Genomic DNA, 12,500 nt, shown 5'->3' on the forward strand with positions numbered 1-12,500 from the left:
TCTATAATCTTAGAGAGGAAACCCGCAACATTTTACCATTAGTAGCAAGGTACCATTTATATGTACCATACAACAGATAGGAAAGAACATACCACGGCCTCTGATACTCCAGTCGTGGTGCACTGGCTGGAACGAGAAATAGCCCGATGGGCCCACCAACGGGGATCGTTCTCAGACCGACCGCGCATCAGGCGAGCGCTTATTATGTATACTAACTAAACAGACGATGTAATTTTTATTATTATTATTAATATTATTACTATTATTTATTTATTAAATTTTTTTAAATATACATATATTTTTATTATTTGTTAACACTTACCCCTGGCCTCTTCCATTCTATTATATCGCCTTTATCGGCGACGACGACGTTCTCTATTGCAATGTTCCGTGGGAATTCCTGATCCGTGTACAGCTTCCCGTCCATTGTTGGGTCCTTCCAAGGTGAAGGTCGGCTGCGCTTCGATTCATCGCGTAAGTCGACCGTAATCTCGTATAACCTTGAGCCACCATCTTTCTGATACGATCGTGTTTCTCCTCCAGAAATATATTGAGAGGTGGCTTCTGACGCGGGTATAATGATTTTTAAGGCATGCGATCTGCGTAATATTCTAGGGTCGTGTGGAATAGACGGTTCGGGTTCTTGGAGAGAAAGGTCAATTTTGGATTGAATGGGAGATTTTACGACTTGCTGTTCTTGACTGGAAGAGAGAGGAATCTGAACTTCAGACTGGGTGGTAGACTTTACGACTCGCTCATCTTTACTGGAAGAGAGAGGAAACTGACTTTCAGACTTTGTGGTAGGTTTTACGACTCGCTGATCTTTACTGGAAGAGAGAGGAATCTGACCTTCAGACTTGGTGGGAGATTTTACGACTTGCTGATCTTTACTGGAAGAGAGAGGAATCTGACCTTCAGACTGGGTGGTAGATTTTACGACTTGCTGATCTTTACTGGAAGAGAGAGGAATCTGACCTTCAGACTTGGTGGTAGATTTTACGACTTGCTGATCTTTACTGGAAGAGAGAGGAATCTGACCTTCAGACTTGGTGGTAGATTGTACGACTTGGTGATCTTTACTGGAAGAGAGAGGAATCTGACCTTCAGACTTGGTGGGAGATTTTACGACTTGCTGATCTTTACTGGAAGAGAGAGGAATCTGACCTTCAGACTGGGTGGTAGATTTTACGACTTGTTGATCTTTACTGGAAGAGAGAGGAATCTGACTTTCAGACTGGATTTGAGATTTTACGACTTGCTGTTCTTTACCGGAAGAGACAGGAATCTGACCTTCAGACTGGGTGGTAGATTTTACGACTTGCTGTTTTTGACTGGAAGAGAGAGGAATCTGACCTTCAGACTGGGCGGAAGATTGTACCACTTGCTGTTCCTTACTGGAAGAGAGAGCAAGGTTACTATGGGATCCAGTTAATAACTGACTCTCGGATCTAAACAGTGACTGAGTTTCACGTGCAGTACAAGATGTATGCGCATCGGACACTTCCGCTGAAAGTTTAGAATACGATTCAACCCGCAAGGGAGGTATAGCATAAGTTTCCCTATCTGACTCCACTTCTAGAGAACCGGCAGCAGCAGTGGTGACATCTGGATCCTGTACAAGGTGAGGCACCGGCCCATGTCGCGAGACATCACATCCCATTGTGAAAAACTGTTAGTAGTCCAAAACAAGAAAGAAAAACAAATTTGAAGACTGCCACATTAATAATTAAATCACGAATAATTGGGGTCGGTGTTTGTATGTGTGTGTGTTTGTGTGTGAGAGTGAGTGAGTGTGTGCGTATGTGTATGTGAGTGTGTGTATCTGTGAGTGTGTGTGTGTGCGTGTGTGTGTGTGTGTCTGTGTTTGTATGTGTGTTTGTGTATGTATGTGTGTGTGTCTGTGTGTGTGAGTGTTTGTGTGTGTATGTGTGTGTGTTTTGTGTGTGTGTTATGTGTGTGTGTATGTATGCACGTGTGTGTCTCTGTGTATGTATGTGTGTGTGTGTGCGTGTGTGTATGTGTGTTGTGTACGTGTGTTTCTGTGTGTGTGTGCGTGCGTGCGTGCGTGTGTGTGTGTGTGTGTGTGTGTGTGTGTCTGGCAATTTTAGTCGGTGGAAGGCAAGTGAGTTGAGCCCTCCAAAGGGAGCGAAATATGTAGATGTGTTTAGAGGCATGCAGTGGCGGATCCAGAAATTCCATTGGGGGGGGGGGGGGCAATGACATGAGGCGGAATGACAAGGGAACTTTGGGGAGGTTTGGAGGGGGATCGTAAAAAATGTTTAAATTAATATATAATAAAATTATAACTGTCGCAGAGTTTAGATGAGGGAGGGGGGGGGGGGCCTGGGCCCTCCTAGATCCGCCTCTGGCATGCTCTACTGAAGAGACTCGTTTTCAGGCCAGTTCAGTGTTGTGTATTTTAAGTATGTAACCTCCCTGAAATGGCTGTTGCGTCCGAGGCTTCCGTTTTGGGCATACACACCATATAGAATTACTTCATTGAAGTGGGCCGTACGCATCGCACACATCCAGTCTACACACACACACACACACACACACACACACACACACACACTTTTTGACACCTTCCTACGTCCGCGTTGTTTTTGCTGTGTGTTTGTTTGTTTGAAACCCGCTATATTTTTCTATTAGTGCCAAGGGCTCTTTTATATGCACCATTTAACAGATTGGATAGCACATGCCACGGCCTTTGATACACAAGTCGTCGTGGTGCACTAGCTGGAACGACAAATAACCCAATATGTCCACTGACGGGAATCGACCCTAGCCTGACCGCCCATAGCTCCCATAACTCTTTTCTGATTCCGAATACTATGATTATTAGGCCTTACGACGTTAAGCTGTATCCAAACCAGACGCGAGCGACGTAAGCGATGCGAGCGATTATTGTAGAAGTCATTGATTTGAATCGCCGTATCCTAACAGCGCGCGTACGACGCAACATATAAATATGTCGCGTCGCACGCGCGCGGTTAGGATGCGGCTATTGAAATCAATGATTTCGAAAGTAATTGATCGCATCGCTCGCGTTCGGTTAGGATACAGGTTAAAGCTGTATCTTAACCGGCTGTGAGCGACGCGAGCGATGCGAGCGATTATTTTAGAAAGTATTGATTTCAATTGCTGTATCTTAACTGAAGGCGTGCGACGCGACATATTTATTCGTCGAGCCATACGCGTGCGGTTAGGATAATTATGGCGATTTAAATCAATGATTTCTAAAATAATCGCTCGCATCGCTTACGTCGCTCGCGTTTGGTTAGAATACAGCTTAACTTTGCATGCGCCTACAATCCAGACGAGAGTCCTATATTACAACGCTGAAAACAATCAGCGTAAAATTGCTATTGAGATTGTTTTGCTTGGTTAGGCCTATTAATAATGAATCAATTAATTAATTAATTAATGGATGATACCCCAGCACGAATAAACACTTCGGCTATTAGATGTCAAACAAAGGTAATACATTAATGGCTACGAAGGCATCTGGGCTGTATTTAAGAATGTGTACCATTTTTCAAAAGTGGATCTCAAGTGATACGATAGGCCTGGCTGTCGTCAGACAGGGGATCATCTATAGGCGCGAGAAGACATTTTAATTATCACTATATGGGGTCGGACATACGGGTGATGACAGAGGAAACCCACTTAAGTCACGACATGGACTATTCTTTTCGATTAGAAACAAAGGAGGATCTTTTATATGCATTATCCCACAGACAGGGCAGTACGTATCACAGCCTTTGTTATATCAGTTGTGGAGCAATGGTAGTGCAGGGGGCACATTAAGGCAATACTTTTCTTAACCACACTTACTAAGTCCCTCCGGACTACAGCAAAATGATTTGGTACACCGAGGGAGATCGATCCTGGTCCGACCGCGTATCAGGCGAACGTCACTATTTGGAAATATTGTTACTTTGCACGTGGGTACAATAATAATTATAAGAAATGGAACTGAATGATTGAATATCAATTGCAGCAATAGTCTGAACCACATCGTTAACAACTATGATAAATTACTCTCCTACCTTTAAATTAATTAAAGTTTAATTACCGTTAGATTTTACCCAACATTTTGTCCAGACTGAAAGCGTGAACAAAACCTCATTATACTGACATATTTCCATATACTAAAATTTAATCATGTCAGCTATACCAGTGGCGGATCCAGAAAATCCATTGGGGTGGGGGGTGGGGGTGGGCAGTGACATGAGGAGGAATGCCAAGGGAACCTTGGGGGAGATTTGGAGGGGATAAAAATTACTAGACAATAAAATTATAACTGTCGCAAAATTGAGGAGGCGCCACCCCCCCCCCCCTCCTCCCCCTCTAGAACCGCCTCTGTATATCGACTTAGCTCAGATCTCCTGAGATAAAAAAAAAACCATAATGTTTTACCGTCTGGCGTTTTGCTTTTTTATAGAATACACTTTAAGAAGGGTGGAAGCCTCCGAAGTATGTTACGTCATTAATATGACGTCATGATTACCTATACTATAATACATCATTATGTTTTTAGATTACGTTACACCCTTCCATCCCTCTTGGAGCGTATTTCATAAAAATCCAAAATGGCAGCCTGTATGCTTTTTGTCCTAAGAGATTTGAGCAAAGTCGATATAGACTGGTTACGATTTAGTATGTCGAACCTGTATCATTGCTTCCGACGCCATATAACCGTAAATAAAATGTGTTGAGTGCGTCGTTAAATAAACCATTTCCTTCCTTCTATTGTATCATTGCAATGTTATCCCCACAATGTCTGTCTGGACAAAATGTGGAGGAAATCTAACGGTACTAAAATGTACAAGAGTTAATGTGGTTAACAATGTAGGTCGGACTTTAGTAAATTCTAATGTTAAGAGGGGTGGGACGTAGGCCAGTGGTAAAGCGTTCGCTTGATGCACGGTCGGTCTGGGATCGATCGCCGTCGGCGGTCCCATTGGGCTATTTCTCGTTCCAGCCAGTGCACCACGACTGGTATATCAAAGGCCGTGGTAAGTGTTATCCTGTATCTGGGATAGTACATATAAAAGATCCCTTGCTGCTAATCGAAAAGAGTAGCCCATGAAGTGGCGACAGCGGGTTTCCTTTCTCAATATGTGTAGTCCTTAACCATATGTCCGACGCCATATAACCGTAAATAAAATGTGTCGAGTGCGTTGTTAAATAAACCATTTCCTTCCTTCTTTTAACTATATATCCGTAAATAAAATGTGTTGAGTGCGTTGTTAAATAAAACATTTCCTTCCTTCTAATGTTAAGAGAACAGAACGCGCAGATATTATACTTGATGATGTTACTGAAGACGTTTGTTTTCACCTGGATTTATTAGTCATCGGCTATTGGATGTCAATGCGTATTCATTCATTCATTCATTCATTCATTCATTCTTTTCAACTTATTTCCGTGCTTATATCCAATTAAGGTTCAAGAACGCTGTCCTCGGCACACATCTTAGCTATCTGTTCAGGACAGTGGGTTAGTTGTTTGTGGTTAATGAGAGAGAAGAGGGTGTAGTGGCCTTTACACCTACCCATTGAGTCGTTAAACCTCGCTCTGGGTGGGAGCTGGTAACGGGCTGCGAATCCAGTACCTATCAACATTAAGTCCTACTCGAGCTTCTGAACAATAAAGTTGGTTTCGGAGATCACCACTTGGTCAAGTACAGAGTTCAGCACGAAGGAACCGCGGCCATTGTCACTCTTATATACGGTGACAATGGTCCGCGTCGATCTACCGGCAGGCGGAGAAGACAACCCAAGGCAGCACAGGGGGGACCAAATCCGGCGGTCTTACCCGCTTCGAAAAAGAAGACCAAACAGGCAGGGGCGACTCAAGGGGATCGTGTATGCGCATGCATCTTTCTCGTGGGGTGGGTGGGACGTAACCCAGTTATAAAGCGCTCGCTTGAAGCGTGGTTGTTTTGGGATCGATCCCCGTCGGTGGGACTGTTTGGGCTATTTTTTTTTCCGGTAAGTACCAGTACCACGACTAGTATATCAAAGGCCGTGGTATGTGCTATCCTGTCTGTGGGATGGTGCATATAAAAGACTCCTTGTTACTAATGACGAATGTCGCGAGTTTCCTCTCAGAGACTATATGTCAAAATGACAAAATATTTCACAACCAATAGCCGATGATTAATAAATCAACGTGCTCTAGTGGTGGTGTTAAACATTTTTTTTTTTTTTAAACAAACTTTCTCGTTGCTACTTTCGCTTCCGATTTAAACCCGTTTCACTTTCGTGTTGTAACATACATCGAGAAAAAACTTGGATAGTTTTACGGGCACAACACTTATCAATGATTCATTAAATAAAGCCGTTCCTACGTCGTATTCGATGTAATATAAAATCACATACATGGATACAAATCAAAGAACAACGTTTTTGATAACGAAAAGTTTTAATAAGCCGTAAAATAAAACGTATATAAATACAAATGCGATACTGACAAAAAAAAAAGGTTCAATGTATGTAAAGATATAATGCATTTGAGATAAATACACACCGTGCGCCTTATTCTAACACAGCCAAGAACACTTAAGTAATACTAACACAAGTGTTCACACAATAAAGTATACAGATCTACGAAATAAATTTAAACATGGGAAATCTGTATGCATTTTAGGGTCTCCGATTTCTCTGTGCTATAACAATGCGTTTCACCTTCATCGATCCACTGCTACAAAATGCATCATGCATTCTTTCCCAAGAAGATAAAGATATATATATATATATATATATATATATATATATATATATATATATATATATATATTACTCCATAATACCCTAACGGTTCATACACTTAAGTATTTCCTCAGCGGTCATTCATACCGAATGAAAAGTAGCTTGACTTTCATAACCGTGACTGTTTATTTGTCCATATATATATATATATATATATATATATATATATATATATATATATATATATATATATATATATATATATATCCACAGCAACAATAAACAAAATTAGACTGGTTTAGTAACAATCTAAGACATAATAAATAAGTTCAGTGTTACCATTCTACTCTATTTGCCGCGTTCATTGTTTTAGCAGGAAAAAACACTTATTTGACATGTAGTCTAGCACAGGCCATATTTATAGTGTTGATTTTGTTTTTTGGTTAAGCTCCTGTATTCATGCACGCCTCGTTGGATACGTAACGACAAGTGCATAGTTGATATACCAATGCACAGATATGTGTTTTAAAAGCTCGAATAAAGAAAACAGTATTTCTTTATAGTGCGCTAGAATATATTATTAGACCACCTAACACAACATTAACCAAATCGCACATAGGCCTACACATTAATAATACATACATCGATTTATGAGTAACTTACCGAATGATTCACACGAAAACCCCAAAAGATAAAACAATTCTTGTTCTAACATAACACTTGAGAATTTATTAAAAAAAAAATTATAACATCTTATGACATCTTTGCCAAATCATGATGACGTCATCGCAATGACGTCATTTAGTTCATTCATTACACTAAATACACATTATGGGAGAACTTTGGGCTTATAAACATAATGTGAAATCTCGCTTCCATATATTACCAACGTGATGTTATTGATGTCATAATTTTATTATAAAATGGTAACTGGTGCAAAAATCTGACTAAAAACAGAATGTTACAGTCCCCCCCAAGATTAACATAGCCGATGACGTCTCGCGTCCACGTGACCTTTTTGCTGCCGACAGATGTATGCCAGCATTGATCCGATTGATAAAACTAATATTCGGGGTCGGCTGTAAGATATTTGATATTCACTATAGCTATCAATGTCTTTCCTGTTGAATACACATGTAATATAACAAACAAACACGAACACACACACGCTAAAAAAAAAAAGAAAAAAAGAAAAAGGCAAGCGATTGTGCAGATATAGTAAATGGGTAAATAGGTAAATAATGTGTCTTGATAGCTGTGTTAGAACATGTAGGTTTGTATAGAATATTACATAGTTTGCAACTACACCAAACCACGGTTATTGAAATTGCAGATCGTTATATGCGTGAACATGTATCAGTAAGTGCAGCATCATATGCCCCTGTAAAATGTTACTGAGCGAGGTGTAGCCTGCGCTTTGAAGTATTACGAGGAGCTTGCGTCAAAGAATGCAATACACATACTTTTCAGTTTAAACTGCATTGCAAAGAAAAGTAATAAAGAGCGAGACATTCGACATTACCTAAAACTAAATGTTATGTTTTAATGGACCTAAAATTGCATTACTAAGATCGAGTAGTAAAAAACAAACCCAAACCAAACAAACCAAACAACCAAAACAAATACACATAAATGGTCCGACAATAACTGATACCAAACACATAACAAATACCAAACACATAAAACATATATATATATATATATATATATATATATATATATATATACTCAATATACATAAATAGCCAAGTACGTATCCTTCATGAAAATGTTTATAAAAGTATGTACATAGCGGCATGGGATTAAATAAATAAATAAATAAACAAATAAATAAATAAAATAAAACAACACAAATAAAACAAACTGCATCTCCATCATTTTATCACAGGGCCTTTCATTGTGTTTCCCAAGTCCCGTGTTTAGCTGAAAAAAATAAAACAATAATCGTTTAACAATAATACAACGCGTTTAAGCATGACCCAGTAGGTACAGTTAAAGCTGTATCCTAACCAGACACGAGCGACGCGTGCGATTGTTGCGTATCCTAACCGCACGCGTACAGCGTGAAGGATAAATTTGTCGCATTGCACGCGTACAGTTAAGGAGTGATTGAAACCAATGCTTTCTAAAAACATCGCTCGCGTCTTGTTAGGATACAGCTGAAGGCTCATATCTATAGACTGCGGCGCGTTCGTGCGTGATTTCCGACTGTTGCGTCTGCGGATTGCGTTTTGGGCATATAAACAATATACGATAATTTTATTGCGGCTGACCGCATTCGTTTACAGACGCACGCACCCAGCCTTCATTAAAATTAATGTATTTCGATTTTATTTTGTTTTTGGTCATCCAGTTTATATGAGCTTTTAGTAGGTAGAGACGCACTTGAGTATTTGGCACCCCTACTCCACTAATATCTTTCTTGAGCTAGAATTAATTTGACATGTAAAGGAACCCCTCGGTAACAAGGATTCTTAGAGTACTGCTAAAGCAATACATGTTCCCTACCGGACCCAACAATTTCAAGGGCCATAACTCCGTGAAATGTTGTAAATCACCATGGACGTTACACTTGATCAGTAACAGTACATGATAAAGCTATATACAAAATTTCAGCTCAATATCTCAAAGCCTTCTGAAAACAAAAACAGTGTGGAAAACAAATGCCCATAGCTCCTAAGTTCAAAGGCCATAACTCCGTTAAAAATGGGTAAATCGCCATGGAAGTGGAACTTGATCTGTAACAGTGCATGATAAAGCTATACACAAAATGTTAACTCAATATCTAAAGGCATTCTAAAAAAAAAACCATCATGGGAAAATATATGTGGGACAGGTGGACGGACAGAGAGACAGACAAACGGACAGACAGGCAGACAGTCAAGACGGAGATGAAACCTATAGTCCCCTCTGGTTGGACCTGTAGGGGACTAACAACTTCCCCGAATATAAGACCTTAATATAGTGGAAGAATGGTAGTCTTACCTGATGGAGACCACCAGTGTTTCTGCCAGAAAGAAATGTTTGAGGATAGCGCTATGGAATTGAATGCAACCAGTCAACAGGGGATATGGAGGGCCTCCCCCAGAAAGAAAATGGTTTAAGAAAACCATACACTAATGATAAGAGTAATTAATTTTGTCAAAAAGTTAAATAAAAAAACAAACAAAACTTTTTGGGTATGGCGCCTTACCCGTTTTACCCTCTGATAGAAACCCTGATTACTGTTGTGGAATATAATGACTGATTAAATTAACATACTGACAGACAAATTAATTTATATTATGATCATACACAAACAACCACTTTACATCTGGATTTGTTTGCGCCTAGCTTGAGCTTGGAATTACAGTAGATAGAGGATATTTTTCATCTCGTGAAGTTTGCAATCATATCTCACGAGTCGCGCTTGTGCGACGAGTGTAATATGATTGCAAACTTCACGAGATGTGATATAAATCATATTTGACAAAAACATGAAATTTTCTATTTATTATATTACTCTTCAAAAAAAGAAACGCAAAAGGGTACAAATGGGTTATAACTCCGATTTTATGTTTCCTACCGGTTCATGCTTTGTAAATATAAGGTCATTGCATGTCCCAAACACATTCCCACGGTTACATTCGATAAAACGCAGCTACTGTACAATAAAGTTCCAAAATGTGAATATTCGCAAAAACGCAGCCACGTGCAAACCATGTCACCACTGCACGTGCGTTGTCTGCACGTGCAACATGAACACCGACAGTATAAAAGTGCAGGGTGTTCGCTTGCCTGGCCTCTGTATCTGGCCGACAGTTGACAATCCTGGACATGCCACGTCTCAGTGAACCGCAGAGAAACAATGCCATCGGCCGACTAGACGCAGGCGAATCCAGAACGGCCGTTGCCAGGGCATTCCATGTGTCCCCAAGCACCATCTCCAGACTGTGGGACCGTTACCAGCAACATGGATCAACACGTGACCTCCCTAGATCCGGTCGACCACGGGTCACTACCCCCGGGCAGGACCGCTACATCCGGGTACGCCACCTTCGGGAACGATTGACTACTGCCACCTCCACAGCCGCAGCAATACCAGGTTTGCGCAGGATATCCGACCAGACCGTACGGAACCGCCTACGTGAGGTAGGAATTCGTGCCAGACGTCCAGTTCGAGGTGTCATCTTAACACCACAACACCGTCGACTCCGACTGCAGTGGTGCCAGATTCATCGACAATGGCCTCAACTGCGATGGAGACAGGTGTGGTTCAGTGACGAGTCCCGATTTCTGCTCCGACGTCATGATGGAAGATGTCGCGTGTATAGGCGTCGTGGTGAACGTTATGCGGCAAACTGCGTGCAGGAAGTGGACAGATTCGGCGGGGGTAGTGTCATGGTGTGGGCAGCCATCTCACACACTGGCAAAACTGACCTGGTCCACGTGCAGGGCAACCTGAATGCACAGGGCTACATTGACCAGATCCTCCGGCCACACATCGTTCCAGTTATGGCCAACGCCAACGCAGTGTTCCAACATGACAACGCCAGGCCTCACACAGCACGTCTCACAACGGCTTTCCTACAGAACAACAACATTAATGTCCTTCCTTGGCCATCGATATCACCGGATTTGAACCCAATTGAGCATCTATGGGACGAGTTGGACCGACGCCTCCGACAGCGACAACCACAGCCCCAGACCCTGCCCGAGCTGGCAGCAGCCTTGCAGGCCGAGTGGGCCACCATCCCCCGGGACGTCATCCGTACTCTGGTTGCTTCAATGGGCAGGCGGTGCCAGGCAGTTGTCAACACACGCGGAGGCCACACCCGGTATTGACTCCAGATGACCTTGACCTTGGCGGTGTGTCCTATCACTTACTCACAATGGACTAGAGTGAATTGTGAACAATCCTGCAACATTTGGTAATTATCGGACTCACCATTCAATAATTAAATCAATTCTCCAAATGTTACGACAATGTGGTTTTGCGTTTCTTCTTTTGAAGAGTATATAACTTTTGACAATTTACCTCTATTTTTAAAATGCTAACAGCAAAATAGTTCCAGCTTTGTTACAGTGAAGATAACACTTTCTACAGTGACGATAACACATTTTAGAGTGAAATAGTGAAATTTTCACTCTAAAATGTGTTATCGTCACTGAGTGACTGATAACACTTTTATTTCACTGTTATTTTAAGATATTTCACTGAATGTTATATAATAAATTATATTACTTAGTGGACAAATTGTTTGATAGACGGATGTAGACGTCATGGGGCGGATTGATCTGGCATAAAGATTACATTCTACTACTTACCGATTTTTGTTTTGCAAAATTTTGCTGCCCCCTAAAGGATGTATACTATGAAATTAAATTCCATAGACGACAATAGCGTATTAATCAACAGACCATGGATATAAATACTACAACCCCTCATCCTTAAAGTAAATTAGAAAGATTTCGGAGTTAAACTGTTCATTTCAGACATAAAGGGTAGTGTCTATGACTAGCTTAGTTTCGCACACACATGTTTCAACTAATGGTAGTTAGTACATTGACACTAGTTTCAAGTAAAATTACACGAATTTACTGACCAAATGAAACAACAAACACTCTCACGTGCATGGCCACAGACGACAATTAATTTCGCTATAGTGGCTATAACATTTCCATTCTTACTTTCACGGAATAAAGCCAATATTCTATTCTACTTCATTAACTAGTTAAACTCTCTACTGATCTTACATCGAACGATGGAAACGAGTTGCAAGATAAATGGTATTTATCGGA

The 12,500-nt window shown here is 40.9% G+C and overlaps 1 protein-coding gene across 2 annotated transcripts in view; it reads right to left on the reverse strand.

Annotated features, from left to right (window-relative positions):
* Window positions 1–4,955, reverse strand: part of LOC121367212 — a 22,052-nt gene extending 17,097 nt beyond the window's left edge. The window contains exons 1-2 of one of the 2 annotated variants that reach the window (XM_041491318.1): window positions 4,423–4,955; window positions 323–1,669 (exon numbers count right to left, since the gene is read on the reverse strand). In XM_041491318.1, coding sequence (XP_041347252.1) covers window positions 323–1,660 — 1,338 coding nt within the window. In that variant the 5' untranslated portion in view covers window positions 1,661–1,669; window positions 4,423–4,955. Of the gene's footprint in view, window positions 1–322; window positions 1,776–4,422 lie in introns of those variants that run through there. The other variant, XM_041491317.1, reaches the window with a different exon arrangement.
* Between the last annotated feature and the right edge of the window lie 7,545 nt (window positions 4,956–12,500).

Source organism: Gigantopelta aegis, unplaced genomic scaffold, assembly GCF_016097555.1.
Source record: "Gigantopelta aegis isolate Gae_Host unplaced genomic scaffold, Gae_host_genome scaffold1922, whole genome shotgun sequence".
In the NCBI taxonomy this organism is placed as follows: Eukaryota; Metazoa; Mollusca; class Gastropoda; order Neomphalida; family Peltospiridae; genus Gigantopelta; species Gigantopelta aegis.